The sequence below is a fragment of the Phascolarctos cinereus genome, unplaced genomic scaffold (assembly GCF_003287225.1).
Source record: "Phascolarctos cinereus isolate Bilbo 61053 unplaced genomic scaffold, phaCin_HiC Scaffold_8;HRSCAF=390, whole genome shotgun sequence".
Classification (NCBI taxonomy): domain Eukaryota; kingdom Metazoa; phylum Chordata; class Mammalia; order Diprotodontia; family Phascolarctidae; genus Phascolarctos; species Phascolarctos cinereus.
The window spans coordinates 15,136,254-15,162,218 of record NW_027556291.1 but is presented as its reverse complement, the minus strand read 5'-3'; the positions used below and the strand labels follow the sequence as shown (position 1 = coordinate 15,162,218).

At 36.2% G+C, this 25,965-nt stretch overlaps 1 protein-coding gene across 1 annotated transcript in view; it reads left to right on the top strand.

Annotated features, from left to right (window-relative positions):
* LOC110198644 (protocadherin-11 X-linked-like) overlaps positions 1–25,965 on the top strand; it is a 552,081-nt gene that overhangs the window by 292,511 nt on the left and 233,605 nt on the right. The window contains exon 6 of the mRNA XM_078147797.1: positions 20,720–20,900. Within this exon, the coding sequence (XP_078003923.1) occupies positions 20,720–20,900 (181 nt within the window). The remainder of the gene's footprint in view (positions 1–20,719; positions 20,901–25,965) is intronic.

Genomic DNA, 25,965 nt, shown 5'->3' with positions numbered 1-25,965 from the left:
GTTCTGTATTATTAGATATAGGCCAATAAGCAATCTCTCACATTTAAGCTGTTAACTTTGATTCTCTCTCTCTTTGCAAAATGCTTTTAAGTGGACTGAAACTTCTCTTGTTTTAAACCAGCAAAGTGAATTTCTTGCTTGCCCTCCTTCCTCCATCCCCACCACCTACTTTAAGCATTACTCATTTCTGTAATGGGTAAAGTAATGAAAGGCAATGCCTTTCTACTTTGTAGTTGAGACAAAGGAAAAGAATTCAAGATTATTCTTTTGTGGAATTAGAGAATTCTGAATTGTATGAGCCTTTTTTGATTGGTATGTAAAGTCTTGCCTGTTATGGCTTCCTCATTAATTCAACTACCTCTATCACTGGTTTCTGGACATATGTAGTTGAGGGTATTTTCAATGTCACAAAATTCCTTTTAAAAGAGCTAACCACTAATGAAATAAATTATAGAACCAAAATTCTAGTCCTTCACACTGAAAATACCGTCAAATACATAGGTTCAAGAATGAAATAGCCATACTATGGGGCCTTTTAAGTCACTGAAACAACACATTAGCAATAAAATAATTAACTCCTCTCACCTACGTCAGTTACAAAAATCTGGCAGAAAAGGAGTTTAAATGCCTGATAATAAAGTTATCACCAAAATAGCCAGGATGGGTTACTATTCCAAAGGGGGGAAAGATATTTTAAAATTAGTGTTTCAAGTTCTCCAGAGAGATGTAAAAACTGCCATCATGTAAATTATTTTTTAAAAGAAGAAACCACAAAGAGATAAGGGCATGATATAAGCAGGAAGAGAGTATCAGCCAACCAAATTTTGCAAGTGCCAGGTTCACTATCTCATTTCCTCTTGGTAATCAAAGTAACTTTTTAACTAAGAACTCAGACTTTTGGAAATGTATAAAAATACAAGACTAAACATTCTGTATTTTCAAAAGCGCCTTTTAAGAAAAGCAATTTTTACTGTTTCGAGATTCTTTAAAACAAAGTAAATATCATTTTATTACCAGTAACATTGTTAACACTAAGTAGCTATGTGTTCATTTAGCCCACACCTGACCTTGAACTTGTTCTCTAAATCAGGGAGAAGTTGGTTCAGGGTGCTCCCTTGGGGAAGCACACAGATCGAAACATTTTTTGTTTCTCTTGGCATCCTTTGGACTTTATTTATTTCCAAATGAATAAAACTAATAGAATTTTATTATGAAGGTAGATTGGTCTGTTTCCTTTTAAAGATACTCAACTGGATTTGTAATATCTCTCCACTGGTGCCATTCCATTCTCAACCTCTCCATGACTTCCCATTCTCTGTGATTCTCACCCAGGTCCTTCCATAAATCCCACTAGAGGATCCTCCCAATACACCACAATTGTATTACTCCTCTTAAAAAAAAAATTCTCCTAACTAGGCATTTTGTCCACTTTGATGGAATGTGATTTAGCACTAAAACAACAGTAGCAGTAGGAAGCCAGCACAGTAACCTTTTTCCCTTATGACTTTCTGGGGACTATTTTCTCACACTGCTATTAAAGAGTTTGATTTTCTTCAAAATATAGAAAGAAATCTACATCTCTTCATGTAGTTTCATGATGGAAAACAAATCCTGTTTGCTGTGTGGTAGCAGTAGCTACAAAACCTGAAAGTCTTAGAATAGAATCCCCTTAGAGGAAGAATTTCTTAGGTAAATCTAATTCCTAAAGTCACTGTACTATAGAATTCCCTATATTCCCTACTCAGATAATGCTCAACCCTCAAAGATGTCTTTAGCCAAGCCTAGCTTGGGTTTCTTGAGGGAGTTAGGTGGAGCAGTGCATAGAACACTGGGCTTTGGAATCGGGAAATTCTCAGTTCAAATGTGGCTCCAAATATTTCCTAGCTTTATGCCCCCAGCAAATCACTTACTCTCTGTTTTCCTCGATTTCCTCAACTTTAAAATAGGAACAGTAATAGGACCTACCTTGCAGCCTTGTTGTGAGGATGAAATGAGACAACATTTGAAAAATGCCTGGCACACAGTAGGTGCTTCAGAAATGCTTATTCCCTTACGCCTTCCCTCCCTGCTCTTGTTCAACTAAGACTTGCTTGTATTTACTGAGAGGGCTGTAGGTACCTTATTTGATTTTTAATTTCCTTTAAAATTCCTAAATATGTTCTTAAGGAACCACTTTCCTTTAGGGAGATGCATTTCTAAAATGTTCCTCAGGAATTTATTTAATATTTTAGGTTTATTTATAATTTTCAGTATGTTTACTTTTAGAGAAATCCCCTAATACTATTTGCATGAAGTCCCCAAAGTACTTAAATAAAGAAGTCAGTAACTGAGGGTTCCTCCAGGTTGTTAAGGCCTTAAGACAAAGAGAGCTAACTTATAGAACAGAAGTGGGATGCTGGAATATTTACTTATATTTTGCTGTTCCCTTATTTTAAAGGATGATTACACAGGGAATACATATGTTTTGGTAAAGAAGCTGCCAGTGATTTTTTTTTAAGCTGAGTGGAATTAGCTGTCAATGACATTCCCTTCGAGTCAATAAATAGACTCCATATGCCATCAGCTATAGTGAGATTGTATTAATCCATGGAAGAGTTTACTTTGAGAACAACAGGGAACGTCACAGTTCTCTATTCTTGTGATTGATAATAACTGAGCTCTACATAGCTCTTTATGGTTTGCATAAAGCATAATTCTCAAATATTATCTCAATCTCTATTATTATTCCCATTTTACATATGGGAAAACTGAGGCTCATAATGATGAAATGGCCTGTCCATGATCATTCAGCTACTGTCAGGCATAAATCAGGTCTCTCCTACTTCCAAGTGCAGGACTCTTTCCACTGTTTTGTTAATGGATACATAGATAATTTATGATTTGACTAATGCTTCACCTACTTTCTATGCACAGAAATATGGATTTCTGTCAAAGGTGATATTTTAGTAGGCGTACATACTTCCAAACTGAATCTCAAGAGCATGAAGTATTTAGGCCATTTGAATGTAACTCCATGTAATCTGATTCTTGTAGGCTACAGTAGTTATTTACCAATTTCTGAATTAGATTGGGCAGGGGGAAGAAATAACTATGGGCAGCTAGCTGGCATAGTGGATAGAGAACTGGTCCTGGAGTCAGGAAGATTCTTTTTCCTGAGTTCAAATGCAGCCTCAGACACTTACTAGCTGTGTGTGATCCTGGATAAGTCACTTAACCCTGTTTGCCTCAGTTTCCTCATCTTTAAAATGAGCTGGAGAAGGAAACAGCCAACCACTCTAGTATCTTTGCCAAGAAAACTCCAAATGGGGTCAAGAAGATTCAGCCATGATTCAACAAGAACAAAAGAATAACTATTTGATATTGTGTTAAGTTTTATCAGTTTAAGATTGGATGTTACATTCTTGGATATTGGATATTTTAAAATTGTTTCGTAATCATTGTGGGGTTTGAGGCTGCTCTTTTCCATTCAACTAACAATGTAATTTCATAATTAACTAACTCTAATTTCCTTTTGGTTGTGCTGGTCAGGAAAGCGAGAGACATAATAACATGTCCACTGGCATATCACTAAATCAAAAACGAATAAAAACCCAGAGCAGTCCAGTGCTCATTTTTGCCAAGCCTCCAGCCTTTTTGACTTTCCTTTGAAGTGAGTCCTCATGTCCTACTTCATCATATTCAGTATTAAATCAACCACATGGATTTTCAGATATTTTCCTTACAAACACACACACACACACACACACACACACACACACCACATATTATATATATATATATATATGTATATACACATATATGTGTATATATATATATATAATATATATATACACATATATGTGTGTATACATATATATATATATATATGGATGCTAAGTGATAAATATACATTTTGAAGACTACATTGCATTTCTAACTAAGAAAACAGCAGACTCCCTATACTAAAAGAGACACTATCTGAATTTTTAAAGTGCTAATATCAAATAGGAAGCAGGTTTTTCCTTCAGTGAAGTTAAAACTATTAAGTGAAATTCACTATTTATTATTTTTGCTAACAGTTTATCAAAAGTAGATGTTAAATAGCATTCATTTATAAGCATAATTATCTCTCTTCTTTCAAAACAAGCCTATATATTTAAAACAAAATCTGGAGGGTGATATTCCCTCGAATTAACTCCACATGTGAACACATGACAGTATTCAAGCATTAATGTTGATTTCATCTCACTCAGCAAAGGACTCATTTCCAGTCTTCCCAATCCCTCCAGTCCCATTGTCTGGAGCCTCAGTTTTAGAAGCTGTGCCATTATTACTTTCTAAATGCGTAGAATGTTTGTTCTATCATTGGAAAGTAGGTGTTTGGACCCCTCAAAAATTGTAGATGAGCTTGTTTTCCTTAGCTACACACAGTTTTTCCTAAGGCTAAAATTAGAAGCAAACTGAAGTGTAGCTGACTTTCCTTTCACTCTTAAGTTTAGCATTTCTAATTAAAATTATTAAACAGCACCCTCTCCCATCCTGAATCCTCTACACAGTGTCCACTTTAGAAACAATACCAATGTGTTTCTGGCTGATCTTTAACCTTTAGCAAGGAAAAGACCATTTGAGCTGCTGTTGTGTGTTATAATTTATTTGTATGTGTACATGCATGCATGCATGCATATATACATATACACAGTGCTATTAAACACTACTTATATATAGGATCACTTTTAAGGGTTTTGTTTTCAAGAATTTATAAAGTTGTATATTTTCTGGGTCAGCTAGTTGGCACAGTAGACAGAGTGCCAGGCCTGGAGTTAGGAAGACCTAGCTTTATGACCCTGGGCAAGTCACTTAACCCTGCTCTTGCCTCATACGTTTCATATATAAAATGAGCTAGAGAAGGAAATGGCAAATTGCTCCTGTAGCTTTGCCAAGAAAACCCCAAGGTGGATACAACTGAAATGACTGAGCAACAATAATAAATATTTTTCTGGGTTTAGACAGGGGATTCTGCAGGCATTTTTATTAAGTTTGAAATTTGACAGTTGTTTATCACTGTATTATATTTTATAGCATCTTTTTTCCCAGAAATTTAAAAAAGTAAATAATATATCTTATAAAAGATACTGAAAGGTGCCAAACAGTCATAGTCCAGTTCTATAGATGGGGAAACTAAAGCATAGAAATTTTAAGTTAGACAGATAGAGAGATAGATAAAATAAAATATAACTAGTAAGTGAAAGTAAACAGCCTGATTTAAGTAAGGAATCAAAGATGTTATTTCCTAATAATTTTTCTCTTAAACTTTTGAAAAATATTCTGACTTGATGTGAAAAAACAGAACTCGCAGCAACATATGTAAATTGCAGAGAAGTCGATTTAACCTTAATTTGAGGAATCTGTTTCTAATACTTAGAGAGCTCCAACAATGAAAGACTCTGACTAATCAGTTAAAGAGTTCCTTTTTTATTTATATTTTTTTCTTTTCTTACTAATTTATGTATTTTAGTTTTCAACATTCACTTCCAAAGATTTTGAATTCCAAATTTTCTCCTCTTCTCACCCCTCTCCCCACCCCAAGATGGCATGCATTCTGAATACTCCCTGCCCTAATCTGCCTTCCCTTCTATCAATCCCCTTCCCCTTCTATTTTCCTGTAGGGGAGGATAAATTTCTATACCCCATTGCCTGTATACTTTATTTCCCAGTTGCATGTGAAAACAGTTTTTAACTAGAGTTCCTTTTTCAAGAACAACCCAATATTTTATGTGCCTCGATATCATGTAACATGAGAACTGGTTGGAGGAACTAGGGGTGTTGTATATGAGAAGCTGTCACCTAGAAGTAGACATGTTTTTTTCTTAGTCCCATAGGGCGAAATTAAGAGGACCATTGTTGTTGATTTAGTCAGATTTAGATTTCCTAACATTAGAGCCATTTAAAATTAGGATGGGCTTCCTGGAGAGATACTAGATGGTCTCTCATTAGATGTCTTCAGTTGAAAATTGGACGGCCACTTGTGTGGCTCTTGTACAAGAGACTCTTGTAGAATTAGAAATTAGCCTAGGTGGCCTTATCCAAAGTCCCTTCCAAATCAGAGATTCTCTGATTCTCTCTACTTATTGGGATGTGGCTGAGGAGACTCATCCCCTGTATCAGGAGGAGAATACTTGGATTATAAAATAAGTCAAGTGTAGGATGAGTGTCATGGATGATGCTTTTAAAAGCCTCATTATCTTTAAATTGACATTGAAGCTGATATATGGAAGTGGGACAGTTTGGCAAAAAGTACATTGCAATGAAACATGCCAATTTTGACAAACACTTGTGACTAAAATAGTGTGGATGTGTTATGATTTTGTCACTTTGTAAAATGCCTTGTTTCATTGTCAGCAGGAAATTGTGAAATATCAATTTTAATGACTCATTTGGCATAACTCCTAGAAATGTAATTCTAAAAAGTGAGAAACTACATTTGATTATAAAATAGTATCATTTTTTCAGAATATCTTATTTATTAATAGTTTTATCAAATTTTAGGTCTCGCATAACTAGTGACAACATGAATTATTTTTATTTTAATAGGTATGATCTCTTTGAAATATTTGGCTAATTTTAATAAAATATTTGTTTAGAATCAGACTTCATATATTATCTCATCATTCTCAATTATTTTATTGAATTTGTCTACCTTAAGAAAGAATTCATTTAAATTCCAAATTTCATTAGAATAGTTTAAACAATGAATTGAAAGATATGAAAGGGATGGAAGATGGGGAAAGTTACAGCATTTGGAACTCAAATGAATTCCCATAAGCTACAGTCACTCAAAAATGCACACAAATCCCCAAATATGATTTTGCTAAGCTCAAACATTTTGCTTTTAACTAGTGTGACTGCACAGCTGGTCTCTATTTTAAGAGATGGAAATGTGTAGATTATTTGCTTATTTCCATATTAAAATGAAAGTGTCAGATCGAGAAAGTGTTTCTTATCGGAAATTTTTTTGAGGGTGATATGAACAGGTAAGTGTAGGCAAAGTGTCCTTTGAAACAGTATAAAATGGTTTAAAAGTTTCTGGTTGGCTACCTCTCTACTCCACTTTTCTAGATCAAAGAGAAGGGTTACCTTGTCTTTCTCCCATCCCTCCCACCAAGGTTCTCCAAAAGCTTGTTTCTAAATTGACGTTATACAGAATCCCAAACTCTCCAAATCCTGTCCCTGACCAAGAATTCCAGAAACAGTGTACTTAATAAGCAATCATATACACTGTCTTGAAGATCTGTGTGTGCATGTGTGTGCGTGTGTGTGCACATGTGTGTGTTTGTGCACACGGGTGCTTCTGTCTGTCAGTGAGTGGAGAGAACAGAAAGTCTACTATCAGTCGAGGTCATTTGATCACTATCATGTCTTCCCTGATCCTCTTCTTCTAGAGACTAAATATTCCAAGTTCTCCAGCTGATCTTCACCCAGCATGACCTGGAGTCCCTGGACTATCCTGTCACTCTCTTCTTATACATTTTCCATTTTAGAAGTGACCTTGCAAAAGATTTTGTTCCCATCAATGTGATAGTTTACCAGAACATTAAGTATATGAGTGATAATTAGCTTAATTAATCCCTCCTTACCTAGGCCTCTTCATTTCCTTGGCTTCCTTTAAGGCCAAGCTCAAACACCATCTTGTACAGGAAAGCTTTAGCTTCCTCTTTCCCCAAATACCTTCCATCTACACTATATATATATCTTAGATGTGTACAGTTATGTACATGCTGTTTCCGCCATCAGAATGTAACTTCCTTGAGAGCAGGGACCGTTTTTTGCTTTTCTTTGTATTGACTGGCATATAATAATCACTTATCAAATGCTTGTTGACTAATTAATTTTACAGTCAAATGTCAGGGAAAGCAATTTCATACATATTTGATATTTTTGTGGTTGGTGAAATTATATTCTACTTTCTTTGCTGCTTTTCTCATATTTATTAAGACTGATCAAACATATATGTCTGATTTTTATGACCAAAGTCATTATGCATTAATAACAGGTTTACTTGAATTATAGGGAAACTTAGCTTTGGAATGAGGAGCACATATCTCTTTTAGTGAATGATGATCCACATCCGCTTGGGCTTTTGATCCCCTACATATAAGCCACGTGGAATCATATTTTCTTCTCTATATTATGAAATGTAATTAATTTGCATTGATGGTAAGCTTTAAGATTCTTGGATGAAAGAACATCTTTGATGAATGTTGTTATTAATAGTAAGATGTACATGGCTGAAGCAAGAATGTAACATCATCATAGAAATTAAATGCTGAAAGCTCAAGACAGAAAATAAAAGCCTCGGGAAATCTGACACATAAAATATGTCTGTATTTTGCTTTAAAATTAGCTTACCCCAAATCTGTTTATACCTTTGATTAGTTTACCCTTTAAAAAGGTAGTTTATGCTGTTTTAATAGTTTTATGTCAATGAATGATTATTTAATAATCTGTTTACATTAAATAATAAAAAGCATATTCACTGCTTTTTATTTCTCTCATTAGTGACACCAACATTCAGAAAACTATCTTTGGAGTCTCTTTACTTGATAAAATGCTTAAGTTAAGAGGCAGATTTAAATTACTGAGTGCAAAATGAATAGAAATTACAGTATCTTGGTCTGCTAAACAGCATTTCATTACATATGCCATGCCATGGGTTATCCATTTGATCTCCCTGGATTACTTTTTAAAACTAGGCCAGGATCATTTGAAAGTTGACAGATATTACAGAGAAAATATTCAACAAGTGTCCAGGAAAAAGCGTTCCCCAAAATGAAACCATACATAGAGAAGAAAACATACCCTTGCTTTAAAAATTAGATATTTATTTTTAAATTAGTTATGTGGTTAGAATCCTAGTAACTGTCTTTATTTTGCTGCTGCCACATCCTTTCCAGTCTTGCTTCCTGAGATTTTAGCCTTAACCACTAAGCTGTTTCATCCTTTTTGCTTTGAGGCATAAATTTCTCACAAAAACCTTTCACTAGGTTCAGCCATGGTCTAGTTCATAGCTACATGAAAAGTAGCCTAATTCCACCTAAACAACATGCCTAGATTTGACAGTTAATACATTTTCCCAAAGCTTTGGAGCTGAATTAATTCAAACAAGAAAGTGACAAGGATGTGAAGTTGGCTGGTTACCAAGGATCACTAAGGGAAGGAAAAGTCTTGATTAGCAAAAATTTTTAGAGATTGATGTTGAAACTGTAGCAGACAACACTGGAATACTTGCTAATTCTTGAAACATTCAGATTAGCGCTAAGGAAAATGGTCATCAGAGATGCTGTTTTGCCAGTCACTTCTTATAGTCACACACTTAAAATTTCCATTCTCCTTAAGCCTTGCATCATGACTTCATTGGTCCGTGTTTGGTGCCCTTTCTAATGCATCAATTATCTTTAGGGAAATGTTTGAAAAAGTTATATTTAAAGGTAACAGTTTTACAAGGTTCTCTTATTAAGTCCTTTAAACAAATTTTCTTATGGAAAATGTAGAGACTTAATTTTACTTATGTGATAATATATAGATAAATAATAATACTGAATCATACCCCAGTCCCACCCCAGTACATATCAGGTATAAATTTTTTTTTCTGCTTAGCATATAAAATATATATCTAATTTTTTTTTAATGTTGGGGTCTCTTTTTTCTTTTCTTCACTCTTCTCCCTCTCCTCCTCCTCTCCTGTCCTTTGCCTTCCTTCATTCCTTCTTTCCTTCCTCTGCAGTGCCACATAAAAGCACTTTTTCCCGCTATTATCCTCACTTCCTTCCCACAGAATGCCACATTGAAGATCCTATGAGATCATAGCTGATCTTGGTGTCCCAGAAAGGCAGATACCCTAAGAAATTTCACACGATTTAAGACTTGGTGTTTCCAACTTGCTCCAGAGTCAGATGTTGGGTTTACCTTCAGGCTCAGCCTTCCCGTGTTGCCATGACTTTACCATGCCACCTTAAACTAAGTTTCAGTTAGTCTAATCTCAGTCACCTCTACTAAAGACATTGTTAGGTGTCTTTCATGAAGCGTTGGAAAATCCCTTTCAGAGCTTCAAGAAAAAGTGCATCCCTACTTGGCAAGGCCTGGTGGTGGCTTATTCTTCCAAATGGAGTATGCTAGTCACTTGTTTTAGCATTAGTAAATTCAAGAGGGGCAAGCAACTATGCAAGAGCCTATTGGGAAAACTTAAGAGGAACATCTGCATTCTAGATAAGAACATTGTTTTGAGACAGGGAAGTAGGACTTCTTTTACACTACAGTGTCCAGTTAGATCTCTTCCACTATAGAATATATTCTTTAAAGCAGAAAATCTGATGGCGCCATTGAACTAGGAGCTTAGGTGGATTCAAACATTAGAACTTGAGGTGTCATTCTTGGTCCATAGTGATTTCACAGAACTCTCATTGAAGCTCTCTTGAGGCTTGGGAGCTCACAGAGCTTCTGAATAAAGGCTACTCTCTCTCTCTCTCTCTCTCTCTCTCTCTCTCTCTCTCTCTCTCTCTCTCTCTCTCTCTCTCTCTCTCTCTCTCTCTCTCTTTCTCTTTCCAGGGAGGCATTTTGTTTCTTTGTCTGTTTTGTAGACCTGCACTTTATAACAGTGAACTCATCTTTGCTATCCATGGGTACAGTTTTTGGCAGCACACATCCTCTGGGGAGGGGGATTGGAGAGAACCAATATTTCATGCTCTTGAGCACATATAAGAGCATCATTATGAGAGCATATATCCAGACAAATGGAGTAAGAGAACGTAATTCTAATGTCTTTTGAGTCCATTGGTATGGACTTGATTATTATTCAAGACAGCACAATCTGTTGGTATGGCTCGGTTATACAAAAAGCATTTGATTTCTACAAAATGTATTTGCCCTTTCAAGGCGTTGTCTCGTGGCATCCTTTATAAATGATGCTCTGTCCATATGCAGATATCTTACTCTTACAGAATGAGCTAACCATTTCTTATTGCAAGAGCTTTGTTAGCAATAGCCCTCCAACTGGAGGAAACAGAATATTTATCTGTAGGCCAAGAAAGTGCAGAAAGTTGCTTTAAAAGAAGTATGTAAATTTAATGAAGTCCAAAGAAATTTTGAGCTTCTTTACTAAGAGGCTTAATTCAGTCTGTGGTAAAAGTCTTCATTTTTATGGAATAATATAGGAGAACTGAGACATTAGACAAGCAAGCTGATATGGACCAAGTTCTCAGCACTAAAGCTGTTATCTAAATGCAAGTTATTGTTATTGTGGTAGTGGTGGTGGTGGTTGTCATTCTTTAATTCACATGGTGAATAACTCATCTAAAATCAGACTGTACAGGCAGAACTGAAAAGATACTTAAAAAGGATTTCTATTGTGACAGAATGACCATTTTGACTTTATAAGGCTTGAAAAGGTATTCCTTTGCAAATATCTGACTTTGGATCAATAGCAAAATTATTGATTAAAAATAGAGACTTTTATTTTTAAACTTTCACTGTGAGATGTCTAAATCTATAAGCACTGTCATCCGCTGAGAAGAGCATTGTGGGTAGAGATACAGTAGGGCCTAGGCTTGAATCCTGGCTTCGTTCTTAATTCCCTGGTTAAGCTTGAGTCCGCCAGTTAGCACTGATGTCCTTCAAGGTCCTCATTCATAAAAGCAGGGGGTAGAAGAATGTATGCAAATTCCTTGGTGCAAAATCTTTTAAATTTGTGTGTGTGGTGTGTGTGTGTGTGTGTGTGTGTGTGTGTGTGTGTGTGTGTGTGTCACGAACCTCTTTGTTGGTCTGGTGAAGACTATGGACTCCTCGGAATCATGTTTGTTGCCTACATTCATAATGGAAGAAAATGCTAAATTTCAGTTAGACAAGAGTGAAAATAAAGATGTAAATTTTCTTTTCCCTGAAAGCTGTCTGTGGGCCTCACGTTATAAACCTTTGCTTAAAGGGAACAGAACTAAGATCCTTTACTTGGATTGAAAAGATCTAAAGTTAGAGCCCAATAAATTATCTAAACTAAAAGAGCCCCCAAAGTTGTAAATTCCAATAAGATCAGCAGTCTAAGTTTTAAATCATTACAAAACTTGAAGAAAAAGGAATAAATCTGTCTCATCTGTGTAGAGTCAAATATAAGAAATTATTGGTAAAATTAAAAGAGACCACGTTGGGGAAAATAGCATATCAAGCCCTAACATCTGAAATTGATGAACATCTGTAAGACTGTACAAACTTTGCAAGTGAGCAGTGGCTAAAGGGTACAAAAAGTTAATTACTATATGAAAAGATGTTCAAATTCTGTAATAATCATAGGTATAGAAATCAATAAAATTTTAAGCCACTATATTATATGCACTAGAACAGAGGTTCTTAATCTGGGGTTCTGTGAACTTGTTTGGTTTGTACTATTTTGATAACTGTATTTCAATATAATTAGTTTCCTTTTTAATGTTATTTTATGTATTGAAGAACCTCAGTCCATAGATTTTACCAGGGACCAAAGGGGTTCATGACACATGCAAAAGGTTAAGAATCGCTGCATTCGAATGACAAAAATAGCAAAAATGTATGAAATTTCAGTGTTGGTGGGGTTGTGGGAAGCACATTATTGTCGCGCCTGCATACTTGCTCAAATATTGTGGAGACAAATATGATCATGTACATTGAGATGTCTTTTGACCTAGCCATTCCATTGCGAGCACATTATTCTCAAAATATCATAAAAAGTTTAAAAAAATGACATATGAAAATATTTATAGTTCTGTTCTATTTGTAATAGCAAAAAATAGGACACAATTTATTTATTCAGCCTTTCCCTAATAGTTAAGGAAAGCTGAATAAATGGTGTTATATTCGTGTAATGGAATACTATAGTGCTCTATAAAATGATAAATAGGAATCATACAATCAACTATGGAAAGACCTGTGCAAAGTGATAAAAAGTGAAACCAGCAGAGCCAGAACTGTTTTCTGAACCAGAAACTATTTTCAAGTATATGTGTGTATGTTGTCATACAGAGATATAAACTACAACCTTTGCCTTGCCCGACATGTTCCTTTCGCTTTCTTCATGTTTTCTTCATGTCTTATTATTTCTTCGTGTCTGATGTAAATGTTCTTCATCTTTTCCATTGAGTTCCCTCCAGATAACCATTAGATCTAATTACTTCAATAATCTGTTCAACTCTATAACTTATTTTTGCTTATCTTGTTGTAAATATTGATGATGAGGCATTAAGATCATCTGTTTTTTAGCTATTTATTTTTGCAGTGCTGTGATATTTTCCTCTAAGAAAGTTTTGCAGAAAATTTTTGTGTAGATATATGTATGTATGTGTATATATGTATGTGTATGTATATGTATATACAGACTAATATAAGAAAAAGCAACTTTGTGCGGCTTATAGGAAAACATTGAAAAAGAAAGTTCCAAATATATTGGAAATAAGTAGATGATCTAAAAATTACTCCTTTTTTTGTAGGACAATAGAATCCTAAGATTTTATCTATGTACAGAACTCTCAGTGAGAAAAGTTCCTCTCCCAATGTAGGTCAACAACTGTCCCACAACTTCTAGTCTTAGAGAGTTTCCTGGGACAGTCAGAGGTTAAGTGATACAGACAAAAATAATAACGAGGGAGAAGGCCCTCCCCCTGCAAAATGAAACCACAAAAAAGTTTAGCTATTGTACCATATGTACCATGTAGCTACAACCTTACTCCCTACCCACTGGGCATTTATATATTTTTTGAAGGAGTGACTTCTTTACTAAATATTAAGTGTTAAACTTTAGCTTTAAGACTTGTTCCATGGTAATTTTCTCTGTGGTGATGCTTTAATTGTATGTATTTTAAGAAGAAGAAGAAAAAGTAGAAATGATGCAAATACATACTAAATATTGATATTTCTATAAATACGAACCCTTTGTGTTAGCTATGTTTGAATACGTATAACACTTATTAATTTCTGCCTTTTGGCAGAAGTCCTTGTGACTGAATTTGATGCCAATGTGATTTATTTTACATACATTAAACTTTAAAATGTACACAGTAACTATAATTTAGATATTTAGCATTCAAGAAATTATTTTCTAGTGCTGAATTATGTTTTAGGCATTTTAAATACTGCTCTGTTTTTTACAAGGTTTGCAAGTATGAAAGGTGATCATTTAATTGAAATCATTGGGAAAATATTAAGAACATGCATGTTTTTTTACATGACAAAAGGATTGAACTCATCACAAGATGAGCCTGTGACTTATTCATGAAAGAGTGAAAATCAGCTTTGAACAGATTGACAACTGTTAGCTAGAGGTGAAAAGAGGGTTCTGAGGGATGAAGAGTTGATCAAATTTCATATTAATTCTATGCAAGTTTTATGATCATTATCCTGTCTTTGTAAACCTTTCAAATTGGTGGCATCCATTTTAAATATACTTTACTGGAACTGGATTTCCTAGTACCATCCAAGTGACTTGTCCAAAAGGTGAAGATCTGGTAATATAGACTGAACACATTTTTGAGCTTTTGCAATTGATAGTAGAAGGGTTTCTTTCCCATCAGCCATGTAGTTCTGTGTATGTGTTTGTGCAAGAGAGAAGGGTATGAGAAAGGATGGGACCAGAATTTGGGGAAAGGAAAAGTATAGTGAGCATACACACAAATTCACTGTAAATCTGTGATTGTGTCAATGACTGGTACAGATCATAGCCACTTTCAGAATTAATAGGGATACCTGAGGCACATGAGGTTTCAGTCAGCTTGCTCAGTATCATGTTCTATAATAAATGGCAGGAATTTGAATCCAGGCATTTTTGAGTTCATGCAGTAACACCCCGTCTAGCATGCCACGCAACCTCTCTAGAGTAGATAAAAGAGAATTCCACATGGAAAAAAAGCATTTTTAGTTTTTCTTAATTTAGTTGTTCTTGATCCTTACCAAATTAGAAATTTTGACTGACAGCTCCTAAAAATAGACATGATCCCTGGTCAGCAATAATAGGTCCTTATTCGCAAAGCATTCCAGCTCTGAATTGTCCTCACAAAACCCGTTACCACCAAATACTGCTTGGTGAAATTGTCACATTCAGCCACCTAAAAGATAGAGTAGCCGAAGAGAGTCCCACAGTGCCTAATAGAGAACAGTGATCTTGTTTGAATAATTTATTTATTTTTAGTTTTCAACATTCACTTCCATAAGAATTTGAGTTTTAAATTTTCTCCCCCTCCCTTCCCTCCCCCCCAAGATGGTGTGCAATCTGATATAGGCTCTACTTATACATTCATATTAAGCATATTTTCCCATTAGTTGTGATGTAAGGAAGAATTAGAACTGACAGGAGGAACCACGAGAATGAAGCAATAAAACAAAACAACAAAAGAAAAGGAGAGCAAATAGCATGCTTCAATCTGCACTCAGACTCCATAGTTCTTTCTCTGGATGTGGATAGCATTTTCTATCATGAGGCTTTTGAAGTTGTCTTAGATCCTTGCGTTGCTGAGAAGAGCCACGTCTATCAAAGTCAGTCATCGCACAATGTGGCTGTCACTATGTACAATACTCTCCTGTTCTGCTCACTTCACTTTGCATCAGTTCATATAAGTCTTTCCAGGTTTTTCTGGAGTCTTCCTGCTCATAATTTCTTACAGTACAATAGGATTCCATTACATTAATATACTACAGCTTGTTCAGCCATTCCCCAACTGATGGGCATCCACTCAAGAGAACAGTAATCTTAACAGCATGTTGCCCGGGTGTATTGAGTTAGTCAGTTGGAGTGTTTTAGAATTAATTTTTTTGAATCATAAGCAATATGAAAACACGAAAAGGAACTGAAATGATTTTTTGTTTTGTTTTGATCTGTACCTGTGCTAGTGCTGTCTTTTCCAGTCATTTTCCCCAAACATGCTACTGCTTTCAAGTCTTAGCCTGAAAATATTCTATTTGTCTCTGTACTATTTTTCAGCTTATTTTAAACTGATATCATCTCTGAGCAGAATTGGGTGCTGTATCAAAGTCAAGTATGTGAGGAACAAAATATTCTTGAGTAAAAAGCCTGTGCTACTGGCCCAGGGCTTCTAGCATCATTGGCCTCAGTCTGTAGCTAACAAGAGTAGATTGTACAATTAGTGTATGAATGATCATGACCCATTCAGGAGCCCATTTCACTTAGAGGCCAGACTCTTGTGTTGTATTCAAAGGAAAGGCTCATGAAAGGGACTGCTCTAGTTGATATTAAATTTTTAATAGTTTGGAAAGTAGTGTTGTGTGTTCCTTTCAAACAAGGAGCATTGTAAGAGGGCGATTATTGTATTACCTGCACCTGCATAGATTCACACACAAGAAAAAAAGGCTCATTTCTTTACATATCAAAAACTCTGAAACAAACATAACCTCTCAATGGCTTCTCTAAGCTCCCTATACAATGGGAACCACACATCAGATTCTTAGCAGTGCACATTAACAGACTATCTGCCATCCTCAGATTTGCAAAAGAGGAAGTGATCCTCAACTTTATTGGAAACGGGGGGCCTGACATGGAGCCCTTTGGCACCATCATTGAGCGATATTTCACTGCCCTGTCCTTGAGAACATCACAAAGATACTTTAGCTTTGTCATGGGAAGACTGAGTGGCATAAGAGATGCATCAAAGCATCCGGAGAGCCTGGGAAAACACACACAAGCACAGTGGGGGGAGCCTAAGCATCAGGTTTTTTAAAGGAAAAAATACCATAAAAAATTAGTAGTCATAGTGTCAATTTATAAAAAGTCATATTATAAACCATTCTTCATCGCACCTCCCCCCAACGTACACACATTCCCTATATGTTATGCTTAGCTCTGGCTCTGCCAGGAACTGAAATCATGCCATGGACAGGAATCTTTTCAGCCACTGGGGATACAGAGTTGGGATACCTCAGTCAGAAAATTAGGACTACTGTGTTACATTAGAAAGAAAGAAGATTGGAGGTCAGGAGATCTAGGCTGTAGGTCCAGATTTTTTAACTCCGTAGCTGTGTTTTCCTCATATGCAAAGAGATTGGAGTAGATAATTTCTAAGGTCTCTAATAGCCCTAGCTGTTATCAAGAAGTTCTCCATGTATGTTTGACCAAGGGAAAGAAGGTGATTGTCCTGACTGTCTAAGCAAAGGATCATAAGGAAAAGAATGTGGAGCCCTAGATATTGACACAGACAACACACTAAGTTGACCCACAAAAAAAAATGGGATATATATGACAGGTATATGTAGAAAAAGCAAGTCAAGTACCTGACAATGAGAGAGAGAGAGAGAGAGAGAGAGAGAGAGAGAGAGAATAATAGAAGTAGTATTACAGAGAGTTGCCCAATCTTAACATCTGCAGAAGATAGGAAAGAGGAAGGAAGAGTAAAGGACATAAAAATGTGAGGGTGTATATTTGTAATGGGACATTGCTTTTTAAGGTTTATGTTTGAATATCTTCCCCTTTCTCTGGGAAGACTAACTTCAGCAGTTAAACTGCTGAGTGTTTTAATCAAATAAAACACAGATATAAAAGACAAGGATGTATGCAGAGAACATCTAGATTACATGTACACAGCTCCTTGTTTTTCTTTGCAATATTTGAAAACTGTCTCCAAAGAGTTTGCAAAAATTCATAGAAATTTGAACTTAGAATATATCTTAGAGATTATCTAATCCAATTTTCTCATTTTTCAAAAGAGGGAAAGTATATTTAAACAACTTCAAACAATGCCTTCCTTTTCAAGCTGGCAAAATAATTGAAAACATATTGTTTTACCAAATGATTAAGTTTTTCCTTCTTGTCATACAATTTTATTATTTTAAAAATCCATTTAATTCAGTCTGTGTCTATTAAGCACCTACTCTGTACCAGGCATTTTTAGGGGCTGGGGATAAAAAGACAAAAATGAAATGGTTCCTGTACTCAAGGAGTACATAAGACTAAGCAGAAGCCTATGGTCACACATGCCATTTATCAAGAGGCCAACGCATATCTCTCTTTTTTTGAATAATATTTTATTTTTTTCCCAATTATATGTAAATACAATTTGTAACATTCATTTTTTTAAAAATATTGTGTTCCAAATTCTCTTCATTCCTCCCCAACCCTCGCCAAGATGGTAAACAATTTGTAGGTTATACATGTGCAGTCATATAAAACACATTTCCAAATTAGTCATGTTGCAAATCACATCTCTTGTTGGAGGTAGTCAGTGAACAAGCTCAGGGATGAGCTGCTTCATGGGTTGGCCGCTGAAAGCTCATCCCCAAGCATGTTCCATAGGCTCCAACTCTTCTGATACAATAATAACCTACCTATGATTGATAAAATTAAGGACCATATTTTAATAGTGATCATAAAACCAAATGATCATAATCTCCAAACTACATGGAATGCAAAGCTTTCAAAATACAGAGACCTAGCCCAAAAATTCAAAATCATGGTGGAACAGGACAAAATATATATGATCCTCACCATCCTGTTTGCTATTATAGTTGTCCTGAACATACTTTCAGTGAGCCACAGAAGATGAAATTGAATGGAAGAACATGTGTTCAGCACTTACTCTGTAGCAAGCACCATGCTAAGTACTGGGAATACATGAAGAAAAGCAAGACAGTCCCTGTTCTTAAAGAGCTCATATTTGAATTAGGGAAGGTAATACACAAAGGAAGGTTCAACTGTAGTGAGATTACAAAGTCTCATCAGTTGGATACTTAGGATTAATGAGCCTTCACTTGCCAGTGTTCAGAATGTGACCATCCTCTAGTAAGAGGTCAACCTGTAGGTTTGCTTCTTCTAAGAGCAGACCTGATTGAAATATCATGTAGGGAAGTCAGTTGAACTACTACAGCCACTCCCCAACATACAGTGATCCTGGGAAGAGGGAAAGTTAGAATTCACTACAAAGCTGGCATTCCTCCATGGGCATGATGCCACCAACACTGATGGTGAGGAATCCTCACAGAAAAGATAAACTTACATCACAATACTGTTCAATTATTTTTAAAAAGCGATCATTTTCATCAATTTGGGTAATTTCCACAGAACATTAAACATAAAAGAACAAAAGAAGGATAGTAACTTGACTTGGGACCATTTCTCTTTGAATTCCATTGAACAAATGAAAAGAATGAGCTGATAATAGCTAGTGAGAAGCAGTGTAGATAGAAGGCAGACATTGGAGTCAGGAAGACCTGTCCTTACATCCTGCTCCTGACACATATGTATGTGTGATCATGGGAAAGTCATTCAACCTCTCTGTGCCCAAAGTCACTCCGATCCAATGCAAAAACCACCTACTTTGTACAGGACACTGTGTTAGGAACTAAGAGCAGCAAAACAAATGTTCACTGTCCTAAAGGAGCTTATTTTCTACTGCGGGAACATACATTTGCAAACAGATGTCTACACCCTGTAACTTGAGAACCAAGAGAAAACTAACCACTAGTACAGTCAGGAAAAAGGCTTTCTTAGGTGGTACATGTGCTGATTCTTGATTGAAGTTAGGGATTGTTAAATGCTGGAACATCAGTTGGGAATACATTCCAGACATGAGGGACAGCCTGTACAACGGCAGGAAGTCAGGAAATGGAATGATATCCTAGGACTTATTTGCTGAGTCAGAGATGACTTGCAATTTGCATTAGTGGACAGCACTCCCATACTAGGAGACCCATATACTAACAAAATCACAGGTGTTTTGCTGTGTGGTCTTTTAAAAATGTTAGATGCTTAAGCAGCAATCTTACACAATGAGGCTCAGTTTTAAGTAGCCAATAAACTTTTTAAATTCCTCCTGCCCTGCTTGGCCCCCATCCAAATGATAGCACCCATTTAGTTGAAAGTTAGGGCTTAGCATGTAGGGGTCTGAGCTTCTGCTATATGCAACTGTATCTTCTTAAATGATTTTTCTTTCTAGGCCGCAGTTTTCATAGGTCCAGTAGTTGGCTTCTAGCAAATATCCAAGTCCTAACAGTACTATAGTTAAAGAGGAACCTAAATTAAGTGACATGAAGCTGTAATATCGGTAGCACTTTTTTACAATTACTTTTACAACTGATCATTACAGTGGGATTTTTTGCCATTCTCATATCCCTTACACCATGTTGCCACCTTGATATTTTGTCAAATAAAAAAGATTATATTCTATGTAGATCAATTTCAAACTAAAGTCCTTCCCCTAAGCTATTGTGGAAGATTACATGTGACTTTAATTCTTACTGCGCTGATAGATGATGGTATTGGTTTTTTTGTTAATTCTCGTGTTCTAACCTCCCGGAGTGAACCATAAAATTTAACACATTCTACCCTGGGCCTTAAATGGCTGGAACAGTTTATAAGCAAAATATTAAATTATTTTTGAAAAGTAGCTTAATAAATTCATTTTCCCAAGTTGATGGAAATCTCAAAGCTGATTTACAGAAACCATCACACATCGGTGAAGGCTGACAGCATTTATCTTTAGTACTGGATGGCTTTCATGTTGTATCAGGGTTTGTGCGTTTGAAAAATAGAGGCAGCTCTGCTATCAGGTGAGACAAGTTTGAACATAGAGCTGCCTGTCTGTAAAATCCTGAAATTGTGCATAACTATAGATAATGTTAATGTGTCTTCACCAGATATCTGAAATGATACATTTTCTAAATTGGATGCATTAAGCGATTACTAAGATCAATGTTGAAACCCTGTAATTTTCTTTCTTCCTTGTAGGCTCAGCGCCGTGTCACATTCCACCTTCCAGAAAGCTCTCAGGAGAGTGGCAATGACAACGTACCTATCGAGACAGAAGCCGGTGCCACTGCTATTGCCGTGCCTGGCTATGCCCGGAGAGACTATTTAACTACCCACAGCAACCGTACTGAAGCAGATGGCAACTCTGACCCCGAAACTGGTAAGTGACTCTATGTTCCCAGGATACATGATTTCGCCATATGAATGTGAAAATGTAGAGAATTATAGTCACTGGAAGTTCACCATCTGAATGGGAGAGAGACGCAGGTAAAAAGTGAAAATATAATGCCAGTTATATTGGTAATCTGATGATAATGATAATTCTGATGAATGATAATCATGGATCTTTCAAAATATCACTGTGGCAAAAATCCCTTCGGTACATCCATTAAGCAAACAAATACGGCATCCAAACCATTGATATCAGTGCAGATTTGCCTAGATGAATGCCTATTCCTCATGGTTCCATGGAACGTTGGCAACTTTGTCCCCGGACACTGCATTTAGAGGACCATGGCAGCAGTTGTATAGAATCAACAGAGCTTAATATGTGTTAATAAGGATAATTAGTTAAAATATGAAGCTACCAGATAGCAGCCTGGGGTAAGCACTGACCCATCTGTGTGAACTCAACCTTTGTGCAATAGCCCCTCACCTGAGGGTGTTTTTATGACCTACCCTCATCCTGGGCTTAGTTTGTATGTGGTACTTGTCCCAGGACAAGTTTTAGGGTTTTTTTAATTAATTTTATGAGACTAACCTATTACCAGTGGTATATATTTGAGGATTATAATTTGAAAATACTTCAAAGGACCACGTGATGACAATTGACACATTGTATTTGCACATACTAGAAATGTAGGATGCAGATTTTTATTTCAAAGTAAAATGATAGTGTCTGCTTGAACTTATTTATATTTAAATTATATTTGCATGGACAGTAGAACTTAGAGTAAATTGTAGTAAGATTATTAAATGGTATTTTAGAAATATTTTAAAATTCTTGCACCAATTGACACACCTCAGTCCTTCATATCCCAGCCAGTATTTTGCAGTCATCCTTCTTCTGGATGACTATTTATTTTACAGTGATGATGAGACATATAATCAAGTGCCATAAAACAATTCCCTTTTTGGTGCCTTGGAGATTATTTATAACCATCTATAAATGCACATTGTGCTCTATCTTGTTGCTTAAAAATATGCTCAGATTTGGTCTATACGTAGGCTGGTGTGAAGGCTAACATCTCCTATTGAAGGAATGGGAAAGGAAGGAATAGAAAAGAAATGTGTTTGAACGTCAGCCCTCTGAACCAATGTCATATCTGACCTGATTTCTATTTTCTCATAGTGCTGCCTTCATTTGCATTATTGTGGTTGTTTTGCATATTCCTTTTTTTGTTCTGCATCAGTTCATATAGATTTTCTAATGCTTCTCTGATTTTTTTTGCATGTTGAGCATTTCTAATGGCATAGTGATATTCTGTTATATCCATATACCATAATTTTTCGGTGATTCCCCAATCTTTGGGCATATAATTTGTCTCCAGCTTTCTACTGTTACAAATAGTGCTCTTATCAATAGTTCAGCATATATGGAACTTTTCTGTCCATCTTGACTTTCAGTTAGTAGTAGGATCACTGGGGTTAAAAGGTGTGAACATTTTCATAACCTTAAAAGATGAGCAAGAGATGCCTAATAAAATTTCAGGGGAGAAATATACATACCAAGTACTTGTGGCTCAACATAACATTTTGAGAGATGCAGAGCTGGCAAAGTATGTAGAGTTTTTTGAATTTCTGAAGCTACATTTTCCCCAAAATATATTTTTTACCTTCATAATTGATGTCTGTTTATAGGCCAGTAGTGACAGTGCCTTATTCTTCCACTAGTGTGGCTGTCAGATATTCCTTGAGCACCATTAGTAAACATGGTGCCATCCCAATAACACAGAACCTGCTGAAGGCAGGCACACACAAGTTATCGCTATGCTGGGCATCCTTCACAAATGTTGAAAGCAGAGGATTGAAATGAGTAGGAGTGCCATGCATGAACAACTAAATCAGGCACCTATGTTTGAAATCAAAACAGTCCCTCCACCGTCTCCTCTGCATACCCTGTTTTTGAAACCTAACAAAATCAAGACAGATTGCATAAACGTCACAGAGAACTACCTGACATCTGTATATCATCACAGCTTTGTACTTGCAGAGATACTAAATGGTTATTAAATGCTCTTAGTGTGTGAAGTTCAGAAAATCCCTATTATCTGTAACCATTTATGCTTGATACCCAGATAGTTAACATCTGGTGTGAAAATTATAGTTTTCTCCAGTAGGCATCAATAAGGAAACTTTCTCAGCTTAGCTATCAAACAGTCCAATGAGGCGTTGTGCTGTAGCCGAATCCAGTTGCTTTTAGATCTGATATGGTCTCAGCATGAGTTGGCTGCCAGTTTATTATTTCAGGTAACGAAGAGTTGATTATCTTTGTTATTTTGTATTGTGCAATCTATTGGCCTCATTTTTATCTTCTCTGCCATCATCCTATCAAGCAACCAACAGTCTTATAATCAAAGAGGTATCTTTCTTTAGCACCATATAAAATAGATCCATCTTCTATGTATGATCATCCTCAGCTATCTTTATCAGACAGTGATAGCAGTGTTGAGATACGGCCTAAGCTACAAAGTAGAATTCCCAAGGAGAGAGCTAATCCAACAGAAAGCAAGAGCTGATTTCACCTACGATGGCCTCTCCAATGAAATAGGGCCAGTGTGAAAGACAGTGACATGGTCAGATCTCCTAATTAGGATTCAGTGCAAGGGAGCAAGGAACATTGGAATGATTGAAAAATCTGAATTATAAAATGTTTTGAAAGAAAGTCAATTTGGATTACCCTCTGTGTGTGCAATAATCAGTGATTTAACTTAAGTATTGGCCCTCCCTTTGAGGCTGTACTTTAATGAGCATAGTAGAATAATTTTAATTAATGTAATACTTGTATGTTAAGAATAAATGTATGTGTGTGTAAAGTGCTTTGTTGAATAAGCTTTTTCCACACCAATCACAATGGAATTTGTTTCTCAGGAAACTTTTTTTTTCCCAGTAGAAAATATAAAAGTTAATATTAATCCTAATTGAAGGCAAATTGCAAATTAGAAGGTTCTTTATGAATGATATTCTACTATATAAGCCATCTGGTTCCATAAAATAATTATAAGGATGAAATGATATCATTATTACCAGTTGGCATTTTACTAAACTTAACAAAAGAAAAAAGTATCCAAAGAGAGTGGATAGGTTTGCGGGAGCTATGATAGTTACTTTTCAATTTCATTGTCTAAAGTGCTTATAAAAGATTGAGGACAAATGATTGGAATAACTTTTTTTAGATAAAAACTAAAAATATGCCACTTTTTGCTTGCTACATTGGAAGTTCACGATGAACACTGTATAAAGTATAATTGGACCTTGGCCAAGGGAACCTTTTATTGCAAGCACAGGATGACCCCATTTCATTTCTGATGAGCTCTAGTCACATGCATCAAAAGGATGACTTTTTTGGATGTTGCTGACTGTTTAACAATAGAAAATAATCATTAACGAGATTGTCCCAGATTAAATCTCCTTTTGCTAGGAATGAGGACTGAGGTCCTTTTGGTCTGAAAGAAACCTCTCCGGGAGCAGATGCCAGCAAGCTGTGCAGTGGTAGTCAATTGCACCACAAATGGGAATGTAAACTGTTAGAGGCAGTTACTGTTGTCCTTGAGCAATCGAGCTAGATTATGCAGTTCCATTTTCATGTTTTGAAATGTATCACATCTTCAATCTGGGTTTTTTTTTTCTGCTAATGAATTGCCTGTAATAGTACATTGTACTGAAAATTGCCTTCTTGTAAGCTCACAGACTGAGGTGTCAATACAACTTTTTATGAATAAGATTTTTTTCAAATTGCCAGAGGGATTTAGAAATATGACTTTTAAAACGTAAGAACCTGGTTTGTTAAAACCTATCCTAACTAGATAAAAGAATTTCTGTGATCTGTACTCCAGTGTACTTTGCCAAAGATATTCAGCTTCCTCTAATGTAAAATGAAACTAATGAATTCCTGTCTCATAATCTCTCTACAGGAGACATCAGCTCTTTCACTCCCTTTACATTTGGATAAACATAAATAGTACAGCTGTAGGACACACTCTGAATACCATGAGCTGGTCTTTCTGGATGCTTAGATACTTTGCACATTAGCCAACTGGATGAGTCTAGCTTCTGTTATTAAGATAGGCATAGACAGTTATTTAGAGATATGTGATCAGGGCTGGCCCTAGATACAGTTGCAAAGCAGGGTAAATTTGTATTTAACCTCCCCCCAACTTTTCCTCTAATAACCAAAGCCCTCCTCTTGCCCCATATCTCTCCAGAGTTCTACATGTTTGAGTCCCACCCCCCCCTTTACCCTGGCCATGTCTAGACCTTCCCTCCTGCTACATAGCTGCTATTGAAATATGTCTAGCTGTGTCCAATCTATGCTCTCTCGGTCCTATTCTAGAACACTAGCTGCCTGATAAATTAATTCTTGCTAAAGCCCTATTAGTGGGTGCCCATGAGTTAGTGTGTTACCTCACTTAGGTGAAACATTAGAAATTTAAAGAGACTCTATCATTTAGAAGTTCAGATATGATGGAGATTTGTTAGGGCGGCAAGGGCCTTTTAGTAACATTCAGATCAAACCAGATCTGAGTTTTATAGAAGGAATCAGAAAGAGCAGAGAAGGCAGCATTATGGGTTGGATGGAGAACCAGACAGGATGACCTGGATTCCAATCCTACTTCTGATGCATATCTTGAGACCCTAGGCAAGTCACTTCACTTCTCAGTGTCCCCAGGCAAATCAGTGAGTTACAGAGAAGATGCTAGTTTGCATTGGTAGAGTTTTCTTATTCAGGAGTTCCCTATACTAAGGAAATCACACAATTATAGTGTATTACAATTCACATTTGATGTTTTTATTTAAAGATCAATTTAGAAAGATATTTTTTCCAGGTTCACCTCTAGAAGGTTATTCCCTCCTTGTAACGCAGAGAGTTTACACATTATTGGGTATCTGAGCCACCAGTGTTCTGAGATTCGTGTATCAGATGCATATATACATAGAGGTGTCATAGCACGTAACCCAGGGCAAGCCACTTAAGCTCTCAGAGCCCCAGGCAACTTTCTGAAACC